The sequence below is a fragment of the Lutra lutra genome, chromosome 4 (genome assembly GCF_902655055.1).
Source record: "Lutra lutra chromosome 4, mLutLut1.2, whole genome shotgun sequence".
Taxonomy (NCBI): domain Eukaryota; kingdom Metazoa; phylum Chordata; class Mammalia; order Carnivora; family Mustelidae; genus Lutra; species Lutra lutra.
The window spans coordinates 163447698-163469621 of NC_062281.1; the positions used below are offsets into that span (position 1 = coordinate 163447698).

Here is a 21924-nt window from a genome sequence, read left to right on the forward strand (position 1 = left end):
TTGCAGGAGGGCAGTGGGCGCTGGAGCCTTCCCCCACTGGCTGACACTCCCAAGCCCACCACCAGAACACAGCCCTGTCCCAGAAGGCCTACCCAAATGTAGCTCCAGGCCTCTCACGGCTCCTTTCCCTGCCCCACAGGACATAACGCAGAGGCCTACAGAATGGTCCAACCTCTCCTCGAGGCCAGCTGGACACTGCCTTCCTTCCTTGTCGAGTCCCTCCCCTTCCAGGAAGGTCCCTGGCTCAGTCAAGTCAGGACCCAGCTCGACAGTGTGCAGTGTGCGGCCGCTGCAGTTCTCCGGCGGATATGCCTTGCCCTGGTCTTCAGCACAGCCAAGAGCAACAGGGGAAGCTTTCAGGACAAGAGCGCCTCCCCAGCCAGGGCCTGTGGCTTCCCCGTCCCCTCGTGGAATCTCCTCCTGCAGCCCTTTCCTTCCTCCCCTTGTCCCTCAGGAGAGGTCTGGGAGTGGAGAGGCTCACCATGGGCTGGTTCACTGTGGCCCAGAGCAGGGCAGGTGTGCTCCCTCCTGCTCCCCACTGCTCCCGCCTTGGGACAGGCCAGCTCTTCTCCCTGGGGTCACCCCAAAGGCCGCCAGGTCTCCCCACCTCCGCCTTCAATTTCTTCACTTCCCTGCACAAATCTGATCCACACGCTCTCAGGACTACCGTATTCCATGGCTTTCCGCTGCCCACTGGGACAGCTTCGCAGGATAATTAAAAGCGTAGGTCTGGTTTTTGGTTTTGTTTTCCTAATCCAGCAGAAATCTGTAACGCAGTGGGAAAGACAGGGCGGTATACAAACACCTCCGTACATGGTAGGGTGGTTATAATGTGAGAAAGAGCCGAAGAGAGGTTTAAAATATCTGCTGCACTTACTTAAAATATATACAGAGAAGACTCATCCAAAAAACCTTCAAGTGCATGGCACATAAAATGGGAGGGACAGCAAAGTGACACTAACAAAATCACAGGTGAAATGAGCTCGAGGGGCGCCTGGGAGGCTCGGTCAGCTAAGTGACCAACTCTTGATTCTGGATCAAGTCATGATCTCAGGGTTGTGGAATCGAGCCCTGCATCGGGCTCCATAGATTCTCTTTCTCCCTCTGTCCCTTCCCCCTTAAAAAAAAATGAAGAGCTCAAAAAGTAGGCTATGTACAGATTCAAATAGCTCAGAGTTAATGCTTAACCCAGATCAACCAATCAATGAATACTTGAGGGCCTGTTACATAGAAATCACGTACTTTTTATACAAAGAAATTCTCTAACATTTTGGACAACCAATGACCCCCCAAACACAGATTACAATAATACAAAAAGAGACCTTTACCAGCATCTGGTCCAGTTCCCAGATGAAGAAACCAAGGCCCAAGAGGCTTGTTTTCTTCTCTGATCTATGTTCCCAGAGGATCCACCACCATCCTTCTTTCCCAACAATGCAGACATGAGTCCTCCACCTCCCCTGACCTTTCCCTCTCCCTCACCCCCAGGAACCAAACAACTACCAAATCTGTGGCTTCTGGGCAGACCCATCATACAACCTTATGCTTCCCACCTTCACACTGTCCGTCAGCCCAGCCCGGCTGGTGGCCGGGGTTGCCCCCATGATTCCGTAGGTCTGTCTTTGAACCCTGACACCCTAACTACCAACCCTGTGTCCCAGCCACGTTATTTGCCCTAAGTCATCTCATCCTCATCTATAAAATAAGGGAAAGAATAGGTCTTCCTTCATCGTGGTTTGTGCTACGACAAATCAGTCCTGCGTGTAATACATTTGGCAACAAGTCAGCTCGCTGGCTTCTGCTACTGTTTATACCACAAGATGAAGTCCAAGATCCTCGATGTGACCCTTCACCTTCTACCCCCTGCCTACCCAGCCTCATCGGCAGTCCTTGCCCCCACATCCATGCAGGCCGCTCCCCAGTGCATGTGGGGCGAGGCACAAAATTACAAATGGATTCCACGTGCCACAGGTCTAAATTTTAGATTCTAAATGTTTGAAAGTTACAGATTAAGCTATCAAGCTGTTAAATAAAATATATTCTACTCTCCCTTGAAAACCCATCTGGATATCCGGATTTGCGTTTAGAATCCTGACTCCTGCAGATCTGGGCTGGGCCACGGTGGTGTCAGGAGAGCCCGCCTTGCCCTGCCTCCCTCCTCTCCCCACACCAGCTCTCCCCCTACCCCACACCATGAGAAGTGCTGTGCACACGTACGCCTACTCCCCAGCCCGCATATCCACCTTCTGCTCCCAGCCTCTGTACACAGCCCCTGCTGGGCTTCTAGGTCTGCACACATGGAGGCATATGCTGTCTTTGGGAGGATAGAAGTGGACTTGGCCCTGTTAGCCCAAGAAACTCTGAGTCTCTAGCTGTGGGTAATGGTCTACCGAGTGAGGACAGGCCTGTGGGAGGCAACTCCTTCTTTAGTCCACAGCAAATGGTGCGGCCAGAGAAGAGCCATGCGCTCCCCTGGGCCAGGTCTTGGGGCACAACCTCACTCATGCCACATGCCAGTTACACTGAGTCACTGAATATACATTTGTCGCCCATGCTCTTCTGTGTGCCCTGAACTTCATCCAGCATCTACAGAGGCTGGGCCAGGAAACTAGCTGGTTAGGGTCCTGGGCTTCAAGTGTCCCAGAGGCCAAGACATGAGGTGGCGGGATCTTCCTGACCAGGTGGCCCTTGCCCTGTGCCCAGGGCCCGCTGCCCTCCCTGACGCACTCATTCCTGGGCCCCTGCTGGCCGAGTCTCACTTCTCAGAAGGTGGTGGTCACCCGCTGGCTGAGGAAGAGGAATCATTCGTTCCCAACACGGAATCCAGTGCCGCTTCGCTGACCTTGCCCACACAGAAGCAGCAGGGGCGGGGGTGGCCGAGACAACATGGCAACACTGGCCCGAGTGCCCATGCCCATCCCGGCTGCAGGGTCAGCCCCCTCCCCTCCCCCGCAGGGTCGCTGACATTCCTCCCTGTCGTTGAACTACAATTTATGTAATGAACCCCTCAGGTTACACTTGGGTTTGTCCATTATAAATAACACTGTAATAGAAATCATTGTGTGCACATTTGTCCTTCCTTTGGATAGTGGCTGTTGGTGCCAAATGTCATTTCCTTTCCAAAAACCTTGTCCCCGTTTACACTCTGACTAGTAGCCTCCGAGAGCACCTGTCACCACACTCTTGCCAGCATCATGTATCAGAATTCGAACACGTTCTTTAAAGATGGGGTAGGTGATAAAGGCATCCTATTGCCTTTGCATGCATTTCTCTGACTGCTAGAAAATTCAGCATATTTTTATTGTTCCTAGTTATATTTCCTTCTGTGTGATTTGTTCAGTCTCCTGCCCTTTTATCCGCCGGGGTCCTGAAGCTTTTCTTGTCAGCTTTCGTAACAATAACCATTGGTCCGTCACACCTCCCAAATAAACTTTTTCTAAGTTTTATGGTATCTCTAGTCTTTTCTTTGTTAATTCGGCATAAATTTTCATATATTATTAAACCTGATTTCTCCTAGCACGTCTATCCCTTGAAAGTTCTTTCCCCTCCAGGGATCTGTTTCTATTCTACTTACTTCAAAGTTCCCTTTGGTCATGTTTTTATATTTTTACTTTTTAGTCCATTTGGAATTTACCTTGATGTGCGCTATGAGGAGAAGGTCAGAAAACCTTTTGAAAGCTATATTTGGAAAAAGCAATGAACAGGAATAGGAGTCGGCGTGGGGCCAGCTCCGTGAGGCTGACAGACAAGGGAAAGACGCAGAGCATCAAGGATGGGGACGCTCTCATTTCTTCATGAAGCAGAGTGAACTTGACCCGCGAAAGGAAGATCAAACATACTTAAGGGAAAGGCATGCTTAGGAGAGGCACGAGGAGAGCAAGGGTCTGGATCTAAAAGAACGACCTCCCAGGGCCATGAAAGAAGGAGACGGCCCGAAGGAGAGGAAGGAGCCCTGACTGAGGGTTGGAAGACTTGGGTTGGAATCCTGACTCTGCCAGAAGTTCCTGCCTTACTCTGAGCCTCAGTTTCCACACATACTGATTCACTTATGTGTGGCCAAATGTTTAAGACACGGCTGGAGGTGATGGACTTGGAGAGACAAACACAACCGTTCCCGTCCTCTGGGGGCTTATAAGAGCTGACAGAAACGCAAAACCTTAAGGGGAACAGAGCAAGGAGCGTTTCGCTGTGGGCTCTGACGACGGCCTCTCGAAGGGGAGCAGCTGAGGCACGGAGGCGGGAAACAGGATATGGGTGCCGGCACAGCCAGAGTGCAGGGGGTGTGTTGGATGCAAGAAAGAGGCGCAAGGACAAAGAAGGGCGTGGCAGGGGCCAGGTCAAGGGCATTGGGCCATGAAATCTGGCTGTATCACAGCTGAGCCCGTACCCAAACCTCCTGGACGGCTCATGACGATAGACTGCTGGGCCCGCGCCCAGAGCTTCTCATTCACAAGGCTGAAGCGGGGTGGGGGGGCCCAAATGCATTTCTGACACATTTCCAGGTGATACCGGTGCTGAGGGCATGGGATGGCCCTTTGAGAGCCACAACATGTAGGCAATGGGAACAGTTAAGCAGAAGGAACCACCCAGATGGACACCTGAGGAGGACTCTTTTGGATACAGATGTGGACAACGGACCGGAGGGGGACCCGACAGGACTCAGGGAAAGGGGAAGCTGCTGGTGTAATCGAGGCATTCTCAAAAGCAGGAGTCCCAGATTTGGAAACTGGATAAGTCCAGAGGGCGAAAGAGGTGGGGAATGAAGCATGCCAAACCACCCCTCCCCCCACCCCACCCCGGCATCTGGCCAGTAGCTAGTAAGGCCGAGGATCATTCCCACAACTCAGAACCGAGCCCTGTTCACAGTAAGTGCTCGCTGGGGGTCTGCCGACAAGCTGTTCCTCTTAAGGGAGGAAGAAGTTGAGCCCACTGGATTTGGAATCAGGCTACCGCCAGCAGAGAGAGAGATCTGGAAGCTGGCCTGGAGAGGGTTGAGAAAGAGAAGGGGAAGGCAGAGAGATGTGTCACAGACAAGTGAGGACTCTTTCCAGAAACCCGAAAAGGAGGGAAGCAGGGAGGAGGAACACACAGGAAAGAGGGCCTTCTTTTTTAAGGTGAGAGAGACCCGAATGAAATCACGTATGTGAGAGGAGGATCCAGGAAGAAGTGAGAAAAGAAGAAAGAAAGTCCCTGAGAAGGTGGGACAAGATGGCGTCCAGAGCCTGGGAGAAAAGTGACCTTGAATGGGAGAGGCACAAAGAGGACAGTGAGGAGGTAAGCCGGGGTGGATGGGGATCCCACCAAGCTGGGAGACCGGAGGCTGGGAAGTCCAGAGTTCCTGACTGCTGACGACCTTTGTTTTCTCGCGGGATGGGAAGACTTCTGCTTAGAACAGGGGCGGGGATGTCATGTAGAACTGCAGACCATGGCAGATAGGTTGTGAGAAGAACAATAGCCAGGGACAGGACACAGGGGTGGCAAGCAGCATCACCACCTTCTCAACTGTAGCGTACCTCTTCATGGGGGGCTCCCTGGCACTGCACTGGCTGGAGGCAGAGATGGTGGGGGAGAGCACGAGGGAGCTGTCAGGGGAGGAAGACAGCATCTGAAACCTGGGGCTCTGTGTGACTTTGCTGACTGATTTGGACTGGCTGAATGAATGAACCAATGAATCAGTGAGAGGTAATTCAGTACGACGGTGATGCAAGACCCGTCTGGTTCAAAACACTACCCTTCCACTTAACTACTACTCGTCATCTGGCTGTGCAGGGCTGTTGACATGGCCGGCTGAGGTACTTCGTGGAAACCTCGCAGCTCAGGGCCTGGACGTGGAGGGCTCAGTAAACCATTCTCATGGGCCATGCCAGGAGGGGAGCTGACAGATGAAGGATTCTAAGCGGGAGGGTGATGCGGTCAGGCTTCTTTCCTAGGAAGACCCCAGAAGCAGCCAGAGCTGGGTGTGAGTTCAGCTCTGCCACTTAGCCAGTTATGTGAGCTTGAGCAAGCAACTCATTCTCCCTGTGCCTCAGTTTGCCAATCCCCCAAATGGGGATTGTGACAGAACTGATCTAATAGGGTCATTGTGAGAATTCCAAGAACGAAGGAATTCCAAGAAGGCTGGCAAAATGAAGAGGTTTGTACATGCCAGCTACGATGAGGACGCTGGAAGGAGGAAGAAGAAACAGAGGAAGAGGAGGAGGGGGACGAGGAGGAGGGAGACAGGCAGGAAGAGGGGGAAGAGGAGACAGCAGAGAGAATACTGATTATGAGGCACAGTAACCACGAGGTCGTAGATGACAGCGGCGAAAGGAGCAGGGGGCAGGGGCAGCATGAACCCCAATCCCTGAGCACTTTTTATCTGAGGAGGAGCAACGGTTAGGATGCGGCTGTGGGGATGAGCATAGAGGCCTCCTGGTCCTCCCAGGGGAGAAGAGGAATGAGCCGTGTCCACTAGAAGTGCTGCAAAGGAAACGGTGTCCCAGGAGAGCTTGTCTCCGAGGCCTGGGGAGCAGTTGGTGGGGGTGGGGAGGGGGGTGGGGGGAGACACCCAGATGCTGACTCAGAAGAAGCCTCGTCACACAGGAAGAGGCCACAGTGTGTGCCGGCCTCAGCGCCCTTGCCAGGTACCCTGCACCGAATCTTCCCTGTGGTGAGGCGATATGCATCCTGAGCTCCTAAGTCTCTGCGTCCCTCCCCGGCCTGGAACAGAGCAAGAGGTTTAGGTACAGATGGACACTCAGGCCCCACCTTGGGCCTGGTCCAATAAGGCCTCATATACAGGGACTTGGTGTTCCTGTTTGCCCTGGTGACTTCCTGGACTATTAGCCCAGACTGCTGTCTCTCCCAGGAGGAGCCCCCTCCTCTAGGCCTGGCCTCTGACCCCTGCTTGAGGTCACCTCCTAGATCAGACCCTACAGACAATCCTTCATTCCCTAGTGCCACCGGACTGTTCTAACAGCACTAATACTAATACTAATACTAGTAAATAGCATTAATCGTTGTCACAGACAGCACGTACTAAGTGTCAAGCACCATGCCAGGTGCTTCTGTATTTCTCCTGGTTTATCTTCTGAAACAATCCTGAACAACGGGTAGTATTACTCCTGTTTAGGGGACAAGACTAAATCTAAGGGGCTGGGTAATCTGCCTAAGCTAACCCAGCCAACAAGTGACAGAGTCTAAATTTAAACCAAGTCTGTATGACTCCAAGGCCTGATCTGTGCTCCCTTCTTAAACTATGTTGTCTTCCTAAATTCTGGGGCCCGGTTGGCTTGTGCCATGAATGCAGGGGCTCTGGTTGGCCTCAGGCCGCTCCCTCCTTCCGCAAGGCCTGAGCTACCACTGGGAGGTCAGGCCTGTGTGAGGCTATCCAGGGGCCAACCCAGCCCGTCTTCTCCTGTCCCCGTGCTGGGCTGGAACCACACCCACCCCAGCTCAGGCCAGGTCTCAGGGCCTCGAGGAACTAATAACCAGTCAGAGAACCAGCAGCAATGAGGCCAGCCTTCCAGTTGAGGGTGAGGTGGGAGAAGGAGGAGGAGGCAGCCAAGGGGACTAAGAGGGCAGCTCCCTTCTGGGTTACCAGGCATCCTGGGGTATGGGGAGGGGAGGCTGGTGGAGGCAGGAGGAACGGGGCCTGAGTGGCTGTGTGGGAAGCTCTGCCTCTCATGTGTCCTGTCTCTCCAGGCCCCAGGGACAGTGGAGGGAGCGTCTCCAGCCTTCAGCAAACATCAGGAAGAGAACGCTCAGCTATAGGACCTACCATTAGAGGTGGCTGCGTCATAACTCTGGTTTCAGGACTGTCATCCCCACTAGACTGTCAGAGACTTTGCGTCAGGAATGCGCAATACCTTAGTGACAACCGGCAAGCTGAGTGAGCGCATGGAGAGATGGAGTGAGATGTGTCTCCGAGGATTTCATGAGAGCCGGGGGCTGCCCTGTCCCACCACAGACTTCTACACACCTCTACCTCCATACCCCGGTTCCTCCTCCCTCCCTTTGACCTCAGTCCCTACTCAACAGTCCCCTGGTGCTCACACATGGCCGGCTGAGAACTCCTCCAAGCTTGCCACCTAGCTCAGGACTCCCGCGGCCCGGGAGACAACGAGCCTCTGGGTAACTTTGGAGTCATCTGTGCAGCTGTCCTGTGAGGCAGGGAACCAAATGGCCACAAATGGTGACAAGAAGAGCCCTCATAAGGATGAAGAAAGTATGGCTTGCTGGCCTTAGCACAGGCTGTCTTTTGGGTTGCCCCATCTTCCTTTCCCATCTTTCCTCTTTCCAGATCCCATTAGGGCTCCTGGGTACCAGAAAGTGATGCCCAGTTGAGCAGCTGTTCACATACAAGTGGAAGGCAGCAGCCAAGAACCAGGCCTAATACTTGCTCCAGCCCCATCCAGCCAGGCCTCGGCTCCCAAACACAGAGCTGCCTCCTTCCTGCCAGAATTCTACAGGTGAGGCTCCAGGCAGGTGTAGAGAGCTCCCCAGCAGCCCAACACTGCAAGGTTGGAAACCTCGCTGTAGCCGGACAAGCCTATGATTGGCACCAGAGAGGAAGGGCCTGAAGAAGCAGCCTCCCCAACATTTGCCTGGGTCTCAGATGCCGGAGAAGTGAAGGAGAGCAGGGGATGTGAAGGCATCAGCCCTGGGCTTGGGGTAGGGAAGGGTTCTAAAGGAGGGGCTTCCCCTGTCGCCAAGAAGGGCTAGGGTTGGGGAGGCCATGGGCACCGCTGGCTCTCCTCTGGCAGCTCACTCTGAAGGCCCAAGTTATCCTTGACTTGGGAGCCAGGGAAGGCTTGTGGAATTGCAAAGGACTCCTCCCGGTCCCCTCTCTCACCCCTATCAACCCTGGGAATGAGTTCTCACTAACACAAGGCTGGTCCTACATCCCCGGGCATGGGTAGGCCAGGACATGGACATCCACATGGGTGAGCGTGTGCCTGAGCACAGCTCCTAATTCCTCATCCCAACTGTTCCAGTGCCTTCGGTCAGCCTGCAGCCAGCGGGGAGTGCCTCAGGGTCTTCCTGGGAATAGTGAGGCCCTCCTGTCTACTCCCTGAGCGGCCGGAGCACCGCGAGTCTCCCGACGCTAGCTGACTTTCCTTTTCGGCCTTCTTTCCTTACTTCCTAGGATGAGGTATAAGGGCCTTGAACGAATTGACCTTGGTGTTCTCGGAAGGAACATGTGAGAACATCCACCCCCCCCGGCCTGCCTGTTCGGTCCCGGTCTGCTGGACAGGAAGCACGATCTAGTGTTTTTGAGCCAACTCCACTCATTTATGACGACTTGGCATTGAGGGGTTTTAGAAAAGCCAATGGGACGAGGGCCCTCCTGCCCTTTAGGAGCGCCTCTGACAGGTGTCTATGTGCAGGGGAGAGGGTGCGCCGGGAGGGGGTGGGCAGGTGGGCAAGAGGCCAGGGTGAGAAAGCAGCCCTCAGGTTCTCTGGACTTCACCAAGGCAAACGCAATTCCCTCCCATTTCCCCGGAGAAGCGCCTACCTGCGATCCCCCTTCTGTTGCCTTCAAGGCAGAGAGAAGAACAGGCCCTGAGGACACTAGTTTTCAGGCCACGGTTCTAAAAACAGAGGGGTGCTCCCTCAGCCCCCATTCTCTCCCTGGTTTGCATGGGCAGTGGGCCTTCCAGCAGCTGGAGCAGGCTGAAGCCAACTCCCTTCCTCCCCTTTGGGAAGCCAAGTTGGACTCCGTGGAGCCTGGCTGCCTCGTTCGGCTTGGCTCTGGTGGTGGGGGGCGGTTCCCCTTCCCCACTGTCCCACCTACCTGAATTTCTGGACCTGACTTCTGTCTTCTCTCTCGCTTGCTACCTACTTGACACTGCCTGCACTTGGCATTGCTTGGGAAAGGGCTGTGGAGTTAAACCAAATTGCATTGAGACCTCCATAGGCAGGTTACGTTGCTCCCATCCCCGAACTCGCCTCTAAACCTCCAGAAAGAACAACGAGCTTCTTACTGTAGGCGGAGGCCAGCTGTCATCATTCTCCTCTGGTAAGAGTCTCGGGTATTGGAAGACAAATGGCCTGAACTCTGCAATACCCGTCCCCTGGGGTGGCTGGTGACAGCTGGTTGAGGGGAGAGGGGGAATGGGCTCGGACACGTTGGCAGGTATCCCCGTGAGCCCAGAGCTGAGAAAAAGAGAACTCAGGAGGGGGGACTCGGTGGGTGGTCCACCAAGGAGCAGTCACCCTACTCAGCCACACAATCTCCCTAGAGCAATGGATGGGCCCAGGCCCTTGCTCGCCTAGAACAATGAGAACAGAAGCTGATCATTGCCGGACTGCAACCAGACTCAGTGGCAGTTGGGGAGCCAGCTGTAGGTCAGGAGTAAAAGTACAAAGTGGGGGGGAGGCCAGGACTTATGGGCTTGGAAACTGGCCTCTGCAGGCACACTGAGGGGTCTACGATCCCTGCAGAATGGCCCCAGGGTCCAGATTTTCCTCCCCTGGCTGGGAAGGAGGGTGGATCCACATGGGAGTCAGAGAGGCCTTGCAGAGGGTAAGGGGCTTGGAGAGGCCACTACAGGGTCAGGGCAGGGGAGTGTGAAGGTTAGGAGTGATGCTGAGGCTAGCCAAAGAAAAGCTTTCCTTCCAGGGGGCCCTAAGGCCAGGGAAAGGCCTGCAGGGGCTACTAGGGAGGGGCTCAGGGTCTGGCTCGAGAAGGCTGAAAAAGAACACGCAGTCTGGGCATCTGGGCGGGTGGCAGGTATCAGGCAGAGCAGCTCCAGGAGCCCAGACCAGTGCCCCTCGGCATCCCCTGGCCTCTCTGTCCCTTGGTTGAGTTTGGGTGTCTTTCACCTTTGGGTCATTAATGCTTCTTTTGAAAGGTTCCTACTTGTTCTTTGCTGGGTTTGGCGGGGGAGAGGGGGAAGGGGCTGACCTGGAAGCCGGGCAAGGCCAGGGTGAGAGGGGAAGGAGCTGGTGCATGGGGAGCTCACCACTCTCTCCTTGTAGACGATGTACTTCAACCACTTGAAGTCCTGCCACTTGAAGCCAGCGAGGACAAATAGAGAGTCGCGTTCGTACTGCTCAGGCCGCTGCATGGCGCCCTCGGGGTAGGTGATGCGCAGAGTGGTTTTGCTGCCCACGTCCTTCTCAAAGCCTTTCACTGGTGCGGAGTTCAGTCTACAGAGAGCAGGCCCAGTCAGAGCCTGCCTTGGGCTCACTGCATGTAGCCTGCGGGCTTGTGTTCGGGGAGGCACTAGGACCCTAGAGTTCCCCAGGTCATCTGCAGCCACCTAGCTTTCCAGAGCCCTCCACACCAGGGTTCTTCTCTAGGCTTCTGCTGACCTCCAGCCCAACTGGCCAGACGGACGGACGGTTCTCAGTGGACTTGGGGATGAGGGTTGGGGCCAGGACACGCAGATGCCTGAGGCACTGCTTTGGGAAGCTCACCTGACCACAATGTCATAGTCATCGATTCGGGACCCCAGAGACTTGTTGGCAAGGACACCCCCGTTGCCCACGATGATGCAGCGGCGGCAGCTGAGGCTGAGGGGACAGAGGCAGAGACCTCTGGAGAGCTGTCCTCCAGGGCTCCTTCTCCCCACCCCTCTCGCCCCTGACCTCACGTCTTTGGCCAGGTGGGCGATGGGCTTCCGGCAGCATTCTGAGGCCAAAGCCATACTGTGAGCAGCTGGGCCACTTGGGACTCTGACATCCCTAGTCCCAGATACTCTCTAGGAGAGCATGGCTGTGCGAGGGGCAAGGGCACTAGCTCAGTGTGGTGAGGAAGGAGCCTCTGGTAGGATGGCATTCTGGGCTAAACGTTCCCCAAAGGTTAGTGGAGTTCGAGAGAATGGCAGAGTGGGCTGAGTTTGAAGGCTGTGCCAGAGAAGCAAGCAGAGAGGACAGGCCTGGAGGCTCCAGGACCCAAGGCTGGGCTTATATTCAGCTCAGAAGCCTCCATGCTCCATGGCCACCAGAAAGCCCTAAGCATCTTGCTCCTCCTGCCTGGGGCCTCCCCGCTCCAGGCTCTGTTGGCTTCAGAGCAGTCACTGCCTCCTGCTTTTAAGCCCTGGGCCCCTCACCTGCCTCGACCACCCTGTCCCTCAGTCCCAGTGCTCGGCTAATCTCAGCCTGCTGTCTTCCATCCTTACCCTCAGACTTCTGCCAGCTGAGGACTGAAACAGATCGCCAAGCACTCACAGCCCGGGGGGTGCAGGCCAGCTGGATGGCCCCCCTTATCTTATGTGCTCACCACCCCCGCGTGTGCGCTCTATGTGCGTCTGTGGACACGCTGGAGCATCTGCTCACGTCCAGCCAGGGCTAGAGGGGCCTCGATGTCTCTGTGCATGCCAGGCAGCTGAGGGGCAGGGGGCTGGGTAGCAAGGGGCTCACCTGTCCAAGGCAGGGGTCAGGCGGTACTCTTTGGTGACGGACAAGATGGCTTTGATCAGATTGTCTGTGGACAGAGGAGGGGGGTTACCGTCAGAGGGTCCCTGGCATACCCGTGCAGCATCAGCGGACGATGCTCCCGTGGGAGGCGCATGCTCCTGCACCAGGTGGAGGCGGATGTGAGGGTGGGAGAGGGAGCTCTGGGCACAGGGCAGGGGCAGGCCACTGGCTTAGCTTTCTCCCCAAGGAAGGAGACAGAGGCACAGGAACAGGCAGGCACATTCGGCTCTGCCTGGAGCCAGTCTCTCCCAGGGCTCCCCAGCCCCTCCTGGGAGGTCTCCTCTGGCTTTCAGAGGCTCTGCAGTCAAGCCCCAAGATCTGGATCCCCAGGCCCAGGACCTGTCCCGAGACAGAGACCACGCTGTGCCTGGAGGCCACCAACAAAGAACTCAAGTGGGCTCTCCCAGCTCCCAACTCAGACCCCCTTGCCTCACTCTCTGATCCTGTCTTCCCCTTGCTTCCCCTGCCAACACTGCCGATCTCCAGTCTTGGTCATGCCAACCTGTGTCTGCCTCCTTCCATCTCCAACCCCTGAGGTCTGGCATCTGTCCACCGGCATTCCACTCAGGAGGCCCTCAGCAAGGGCCCAGGACCTGTGTCCTCAGATCCCGTGAGCACCCCTCAGACCTCATTCTTCCTGGCCTCTCTCTGGCTTTGGTGATGGGAACTGCTCTCCTTTCAAACTCTGCCATAATGAGAACATTGTAACATAACATAATGATATTGGCTTTGGAGCCAAAGCCTGGCTGTGTGCCGATAAGTCACTTCCTTTCTTCACGCTTTAGTTCCCCATCTTTCAAATGAAGATGGCAATTCCAACGCTGCAGAGTCGTGAGGAAGATGAAAAGATAATGTACATGGAGATCTGGAGATACAGTAAAGAAATCAGTGCAGCCATAGCGGAGAGCATCTTAAGAACATGAAGCAAAGATGTAGATTTGCACAGACTAAGATCGCTCAACTCTCTTCCTAGGAAGACAGCATCTGAACCCTCACATTTGTTTCAGGCTCGTACAAGGTTCACTGCAGACCTGTTTGTAATAGCCAAATGTTGGAGGCCAACTAAATGTTCGCCAAAGAAAGACAGATTAAATGTGGTACATGGAATACTACACAGAGACAAAAACAAATAAAGAAGTGACCTTGGGCTATGTGTACTCATACAGATAAACCTGAAAAGCAAAAGCAAAAAAATTAATTTGAAACACACACACACACACACACACACACACACACACACACACACACACACACTATTATCTGTAAAATGTAAAAACATGCAAAAACAATACCATATTTTCAATGGATATGTAAATATGTTGCAGAAATAGATACACAGGCATTGCAACAGTAACACCAAAACCAGACTAATGGTCTCCTAGAGAAGAAGGGGAATGGAACAGGAAGGGCTACACAGAGCTTTAATTGTATCTCATGTTTTATTCCTTAAGCTGGGTGCACAGTGCAGGGGTGCTCACTGTACTAGTCTTCATTCTTTTTTATATGCCTGAAGTATTCCATGTAAAACAAGAATGTATCCCAACTTAAAAATAACAACCCCATCATTTTCTTAAGAGCCGGGGTGGACGACACTGTCAGATGCAGCCAAGAGGTCAAGTTAGGGACTGAAACGGGCCCTCTGGATTTCACAGGGGGCACTGAGCAGTGTCACTGGCAGGGAGGAGGGGAAGGGAGTGCTCAGAACTAAATGGTGAGAAAGAGGAGGCAGCAGGCACAGTGAGTCTTCCCCGGAGCTGAAGGAGAATGAGTAAGGAACAGACCTTTAAGGAGAGTTCTAGACTCAGTGCCTTCAGGTCTACCTTCTGGAGGACTTCAGGGAAGGCCAGAGAACCCCTCCATTTCACCTCGAAGGAAAAGTATATTGCTATCCATTGGCCAAAGTCAAGGCTATGGCTTGGGTTTCTGTCTCCTAGGAGGGGACTTTAGCAGAAAGGGTATAAATGAGCAGGGGCTCTCTTCTTGCTGGCCAACAGGCTGCGTACCAGCCTTTCCAGGCCTTCCTAGCTTAGCAGGATTGGAGCTTGAGCAAGAATTTAGGAGAAGAGGAGGCTGCTTAGCTACCCATACCAAGTAAAAAGGAGTTCTTCGCACAGTTCAGTCCTACCCATTAGATTTATCCCTGGGGATCTGAGGCCAAAACTCCCATTCTAGAGAGTTCTTTTGCCGGTCCCTGTTTTCTTTTCAGGGAGGGATGGACTGACTGAGGGGAGGATTCTGTTATTTTTTAGTCCCCTGGCCAAATGATATCACTCACGCCTTCAATAGTGATTTTATTGAATTCTGACCACAACCTAATATAAGGGTATTATTTTCTCCATCTAACTGATGAAGAAACTGAAGCACAGACAAGTTAAGCAACCTGTCGAAGGTCATAGCTGGTAAAAAAAAAAGTAGCACTGAGATCTGATCCTTCAATGTCTGACCCTAAGCCCAAACTCTGCCATGCCACAGAACAGTACAGCCACTTGACAGGGCAACAGAACTGTTCAACTGTCAGGAGCGGGAAAGTCTTAAGTCAGGAGGGAGCTACATGGGTAAGGTCCCTCAGGCAATGGAAGGGGACAGTTCTGAGGGCAGAGGGGACAGATGAGCCTTGGACAGGGCATGAAAGGACTGGAGGGGAGACCACGGTAATAAGGAGGGGATGATGGAGGTGGCTGGGGTCTTTGTGGGGGATGTCCTCCGTCTTCTCAGGATCTCCCCCTCGTTATCTGATCCTCCGGCATGGATGTCCCTGGCATCCTGTCCTGTGATCTCACTGTGTTTTCCTTGTCAGAGCCCTTACCATCCTAACCTCTGAATATCTGTGTCTCCACTAGACTGGAGCTTTTTTAAGAGCAGGACTATATTGTCTACTCCACTGCTGTCTGCCTGGCCCTGGCCAAGTGGTGGGCTCTGAGTGAACTGCTGTCCATTGAAGTTGGAAGACAGAAAGGAAGGGGAAGCGGGAAGGAGAGGTGGATCCCTAGCATGGGGACTTCTGAGGGTACAGCCCTGTCCCGAGTGCAGGGAGGCAGGCTGAGGGATCTCACGTTAATATAGAGTGGGCCAGGGCTCCCAACGTACCTTGACCTTTGATCCCAAAAGGCGGCACGAATTCCCGAATCCTAGCCCACTTGCGGAAAGAGTCGTCCAGGAACATGGGTGCTGGCTTGGAGAACCTGGAATACAATAGGGCTGCTGAGGATCCCCAAAGGCTAAAAGCGGGAGTGCTGGCTGGCTCTTTGGCACGTCTGTCTGGGCAGTGGATCTGCCCGAAGCACCTTCTCGCTCCAGCACGCCCTCCCTGCCCCCAGTCAGTGGGGAGCTGCTGTGCGGCATCTGACACAGCTTGTCCAGTGGAGTCTGAGTTTGAAGGGGCATGTCTGACCAGGCCCTACGCAGCCGGCTGCAGGGGTGGAGAGGCAGGACTACTCGGCCCAGATGGAGATGCCGCACGGCAAGCTCTCTGGCAAGCGCCCCAGGCATGCTTCCACACAGTCCCTGCAGTCTGGAAACATGGAGGTGACTCGCTGACCAGGTGAGCGGAAAGAGACCCAAAGACAGATAGTGCACGGAGCCTGAAATTTGCAGAGGATTCTGGGAGGTGGACCACCCAGGGTGAGGAGGAAGGAGAATTTGTGGTGAGGGGGAGAAAAGCCACAGGAGGCCTGACGTTTGGGAGAGAAGAGAAAAACTGCAGCATCCTGTGGCTGGGAGGCAGGCTGGGGGAGGCCTCCCACAGGTGGAAGGAGCCCAAAGTGCCTCAGGAGGTAGGGGAGGGGCATGGGCACAAGGGGAGGGAGTAATTTTGGCCTGAAGGAAAGATGGGAGGGGAAGGGGGAGAGAAGGAAGGGCAAGGTCAAGATGATGCTCAGCTGAGAAGGGAAAAGAAAGTTTCACTCGCCAGCGTTCAGGCTTTGGGAGGTGAGGACAAAGTCAGTAGGGATGGAGATGGCAGTGAGGGGAGAGCAAAGGGAGAAACCAGGCTCTTGAGGGATGCAGAGAACCTAGCACCCAGTTCTGAGACCTTTCTTGGGGCACCTGGCGGCTCAGAAGACAGCCAGTTCCCAGTCATCCCCTGTGTGTTGATTCTCGCTGTGGGGACTGCTTGGGGCCTTGCTGGCCAAGAATGAGAGGGTGGAGGCCTAGGCCTTGGCTCCATCCCTGTGTTTCCAACTCAACCTGAATCAGCCCCAGAAAACCTGACGACCAGAAGAGAAGCCCTCCAAGCCCAGGAGGGAGAACTTAGCCACTGAATGTCCTCCAACTCAAGCAAACCTTTCTCACTTCCATCCTCACTGGCCATCATGATCACCCTACCCAGGAGGAATAATACCAGTGACCACCTGGAGGCCTAATATTACCAGAGATTTTGAAGTGAACTTGAGAGAGGCAGAAAACTCGACATCCTGCCCACTCCACCCCCTCATTACTCCTGGCTGGGAAGAAGTCATCAACCCTTGATGGCACAGAAAGGCCATTCCCTGCAGAGCGGCTTCCCTTCTGCACACAGGGGTCAGGCATGTTTCTCATACCTGGTAGATCGAATCGAAGTACATTAATACATCTGATGTTCTCTCAGAGGCACTGAAGGTCCTGGCCACAGCCTATGAGGAACAGCAAAGGGAACGAGGTCCCTGGATAAGCCCGCACCAAGAACCTCTCCTCTTATGTTAGGACTGAGCTTATAAAACGTTTGCAAAGTTTCTCAGTCGGGCTTGGACAGGATTTTATGTGCTTCCCGATATGTACTGGATGTCATATGCTAATAAAATCTCTTGAGATCTTGCCAAACGTTCTCAACATCTTTTTCTCCTTTTCCCTATCTTATTCTGCTGATTAGAAAGTTCATTATGTTAATTTTTACTTTTTAAAAAACCTTAGTTTTGGTGTAGCTTGTAATGAGTGTCAGTTTTGGGGGAAAAAAAATACTGATGGGTGCACATGCAAACACGAATAAATCAAAAATACCCATAATCCTAAAATACAAAGGCAACTGACCTTTCAGTATATGTCTGTACCGAACTCTGTAGACTCCTTTTTCACTTTATAATAATGAAAACTTCGCCCTGCAAATGGACGAAACTTTCTCCCAATACACAGACTGGATCAAACCACAAAAACAATAAGCTGCTGGTAACCCGACCCAAGTCGACTCCAACAGTCAAACGTACACAGATACACAAGTGAAAATATGACCCAAGAAAGCATCAGTTCCAGTATTACTGTTACAGCCTGAAGGTCTGTGTTCCCTCAAATTCTTATGTTGAAATTTCATCCCCAGGGTGATGGTTCTTGGAGGTGGGGGGCCTTTGGGAGGTAATCGGACATGAGGGAAGAGCCTTCATGAGTGGGATCGGTGCCCTTCTAAGAAGAGGCCAGGGAACTAACTAGCTCTCTTTCCACCATCTGTGGATACAAGGAGAAGCCAGCCATCGGAACCTGAGCATGGCTCTCACCAAAACCCGACCCTGCTGGCACTGTGATCTCAGACTTCAGCCTCCGGAATGGTGAGAAACACAATTCTGTTGTCGAGAAGCCACCCGGCTTATGGTAGTCTGTTAAAGCAGCTAGCGCTGACGAAGGCCATAAGTAATCAACAAAAATAATTCACGGGAGAGATCCTGGCAAAAAGCATGACATGGGTCTGATAAGCGTTTCTTAAAAATCTTTGCCGCTAATGTAGAACCCATTTATTTCTTATTTTTATTATCTGTTCCTCCCTGTTCTTTTATGGGGTCTTTGTGTTTTAGCTGTGCATTTTGTAGCCCCCCTTTATTCCTTGACAGACGGAGCCAACCTCCTCAAACATTTCTTTCTGCTAGCTGGGTGCGCCTTTGTGCAAAGGATGCTCTTTTTTCCTGTGGATATATTTTTAAAACTCTTTATTATGGGAGATTTAAAATATGCATAAAAGTTGAAAAACAAGGGGCGCCTGGGTGGCTCAGTGGGTTAAAGCCTCTGCCTTTGGCTCAGGTTATGATCTCAGGGTCCTGGGATTGAGCCGGCTTCCCCCTCTGTCTCTGCCTGCCTCTCTGCCTGCTTGTGATCTCTCTCTGTCAAATAAATAAATAAAATCTTAAAAAAAAAAAAGTTGAAAAACAAAACAGTGAACCTTCATGGACTTGTTACCCTGATCCCAGCAATGATCATCCGCGGTCAGTTTTGTTTCTCTTAGACGCCTTCCACTCTCTCTATATATTATTTTGGAAACTCACAGAAATCATGCCATTTTATCCATAAAATACTTCAGCATTAATTTTTAAAAGGTAAGGCCACCTTAAAAACCATAACCACGGGCGCCTGGGTGGCTCAGTGGGTTAAAGCCTCTGCCTTCGGCTCAGGTCATGGTCCCAGAGTTCTGGGATGGAGGCCCGCATCGGGCTCTCTGCTCAGCGGGGAGCCTGCTTCCTCCTCTCTCTTTGACTGCCTCTCTGCCTACTTGTGATCTATCTCTCTGTCAAATAAATAAATAAAATCTTTAAAAAAAAAACAACAAAAAACCATAACCACACCTAAACAACTCCTCTCAAAGCCATTATCAATCTGAAACACTAACTATAACTTCTTAAGAGCAATAAATAGTTTCAGATTTCTCCTATTATCTCATGAATGTTTGCTGTTGCTGCTTATTTTAATAGTTATTTGGGTCAGAATGAAAGCATGGTCCACACATTCAATTGGGCTGGTCTCTAGTCTCTTTTAAATCCATAGGTTTCCTCCTCTCTCTTCTTCTCCCTTTGGCCTTTTCATCTTGGCTCCTGAATCCTTCTGACACAGCCCAGGAATCTTAGAAACCGCCCCTGCTGTCCAGTACATAAAGATGTCCCAGGTTCATCTTGTACATTTCCTGCTTCTACCTGGAGTCGGTCATCTCCCAAGGAGTCCTGGTTCCTTTTCCTTGGAAATGGTATTCAGAGACCACCATCTCGATGGCTAGGGTGCTCACGTTGCTACGGTTAGCCGTTTTCCCCACGCCTTTCCAGGAAGACAAAGCAGGAGATAATTTTTTAAAGAAAAAATACATCCTGCATTTATACTAGCATCCCCAATCCGAATTCAGGATGACAAGATTTCTACTTTCTTTCTCTTGTGTCACAGCTTCACTGAGATATAATTCACATATATAAATGTTATCTATGTAAGCTTCCTTTATTTTATATTTGTATCTCTTTTCAATTCAGTAGACATTCTTGTTTATAGTGGTATTAACACAATTGCTTGTTTGCTTTAACACTGTACACACATATAGGTACGTGTAGAAAATATAATAGTTTCATTATAACATTACTAACACTATCATTGCTAAAAACAATTTAAAGTTTCTTTATAGTTGTTTCTGCCTTCGGTTATATGCTACTAGAGAAGTACAGACAAATGACTTTGCTTCTGCCACTTGAAAAAATTCTGCTGGCTTTAATTAATCAATGATACATAGTTCATTTGTTTCATTTTGCTTTTGCTTTTTACGGGTTGCTTATACTTTATCTTAATTTAATTTTGTTTTATGATGATATAAAACTTTATACAATGCCAAAACTAAACTCATAAAACAAGATATATTTAAAGGCATCTAGTCGAATGGTTCTCTCTGTGTCTGACTCCTGCTGCTTCTATTCCCATATAGTATTTCTTTTTTATTATTAAATTCATTTTATTTTTATTTTATTCAGATTAGTATCATTCCTATAATGAATTCATTTTTATTTTATCCTTCCTTTGTTATTTTTTTGATGTGAGCAAATACATAATACTTATGTGTGTGTGCAGAGTGTATATTGCTAGTCCCTTCTTTATTAAATAGAAAGATAGCATATTTAAATATATGGTTTTGCCTACTGAGTTTTGTTTTGTTTGCCACCTACAATATATTGCAGTGATCACTCCACAGCAGTATACAGAACTATACACTTGACAGTATTACTCAGTCCCCTGGGCTGTTGCGGTTTTTTGTAAAGTAGCCTCTACCAAGGCAGTTACAATGAACAACTTCGTGTATATGTCTTTTCTCTTTGGCAATATATCTTTGGAATGGATTCCTTGAAGTGGATGGATTGGGTCAAAGGAAAAAGGCATCTGAGTAATTTTCCTCCATATTGCAAATGGCCCTCCATGGGGATTGCACCATCACAGGACCCACCAGCGATGTTTGAGAACATGCTGTAAAACATTTCAGTTCTGCCAGTCTGATGGGACAGAGACGCTATCTGTGTTGTTTTTATTTGTATTTCTTTTATTGTAAGTGAAACTGCACATTGGTGTATACCTAAAAGGGTCATTTGCACTTCTTTTTTCTGTTACCTTTGTTCCTATCTTCTGCCCATTTTTCTACAGGTTATAGGTCTTTTTCTTCTTTTCTCCCAGCTTTCTTTTTTTTAAATTTTTAAAAGATTTTATTTATTTATTTGACAGAGAAAGATCACAAGTAGGCAGAGAGGCAGGCAGAGAGAGAGGAGGAAGCAGACTCCCCGCTGAGCAGAGAGCCTGATGCGGGACCCAATCCCAGGACCCCGAGATCACGACCGGAGCCGAAGGCAGAGGCCTTAACCCACTGAGCCACCCAGGTGCCCTTCTCCCAGCTTTTTGAACGTATAACTGACATCTAAGTTACGCTGCTATGTAAGACGTCTGGCGTGTTGATCGGATGTGCTTCTATAATGCGTTTTGACCACCACCACAGCGCTAGTTAACAATCTTCTCTTTTTTTGAAGCTCTGCATATATTAAATACATAAACCTTCTGAGAAACAATTACAAATATTTCTCCTAGTTTATTCATTTAATATTTACTTGGCATATGGTGTTTTCTTTTTTTCTCCCCCCCCCTCATTTTTGTCAATAGATTTTTTTTTTTTTTAAACATAGTCAAACTTACCAACCTTTTAACCTTATTATTTCTGGATTCTGAGTCTTAGAGAAGTTCTCGTCATTCCCAGGTTACATCTCTTTTCTGGCTAGAATCCCACCCATTTCTTACTTCCTTCCTGCCAGGACTCCGTACGCCTAGTTCCACCGTCTTTCTGTCCCACCCATTGGGTAAAACCTACTCAGAGATTAATCTAATCCTATAACTTTTGTATTCTTTATACTTTAAGTGCTGCTAGAACACACATACTCTCTCTCTCTCTCTCACACACACACACACACGCACACTCACATGAACTGATGCCACTATAAATTCATGGGTTTGAACTTTAGTTGGACCCTCAACTTTGCTGAGTAGCTATTTCAAACCTTCTCCAAGCTTCACAAACGCTCTGTCCTTTCCAACTTTCTCTAAGCAGATTACCTCTTCTCACACTTCATGGTCCAAACCAGGACATTCAGAGAGGAACTCATTCTGGTTCTCCCTTCCTTAGAAATCCCTCCTCCACCCCGCACACCGCGCAGGCCCACCCAAGTGGATCTCTCCAGCATGCTACGGTTCCTTTTACTGTTTGTTTCCCCCCAAGCATAGATCAAGCTCAGGTCTCTCTTATGTGAAAACAAACACACAAACCCACTCAACAAATTTTCC

The 21924-nt window shown here is 51.1% G+C and overlaps 1 protein-coding gene and 1 long non-coding RNA gene across 7 annotated transcripts in view; one reads left to right on the forward strand and one right to left on the reverse strand.

Annotated features, from left to right (window-relative positions):
- The window catches only part of ST3GAL3 (ST3 beta-galactoside alpha-2,3-sialyltransferase 3), a 193162-nt gene that overhangs the window by 12439 nt on the left and 158799 nt on the right, over nt 1–21924 (reverse strand). For 4 of the 6 annotated variants that reach the window (XM_047727345.1, XM_047727348.1, XM_047727346.1 and 1 more), the window contains 4 exons: nt 15493–15587; nt 12349–12412; nt 11404–11499; nt 10947–11133 (listed from right to left, as the gene is read on the reverse strand). In XM_047727345.1, the coding sequence (XP_047583301.1) occupies nt 10947–11133; nt 11404–11499; nt 12349–12412; nt 15493–15587 (442 nt within the window). Of the gene's footprint in view, nt 1–9775; nt 9861–10946; nt 11134–11403; nt 11500–12348; nt 12413–15492; nt 15588–21924 lie in introns of all 6 variants that reach the window. The other 2 variants (XM_047727350.1, XM_047727349.1) reach the window with 2 other exon arrangements.
- Nucleotides 7564–10950, forward strand: LOC125098480 (uncharacterized). Its single transcript, XR_007126836.1, has 3 exons — nt 7564–8652; nt 9128–9248; nt 9859–10950. It is a non-coding gene; the product is annotated as an uncharacterized LOC125098480 (long non-coding RNA).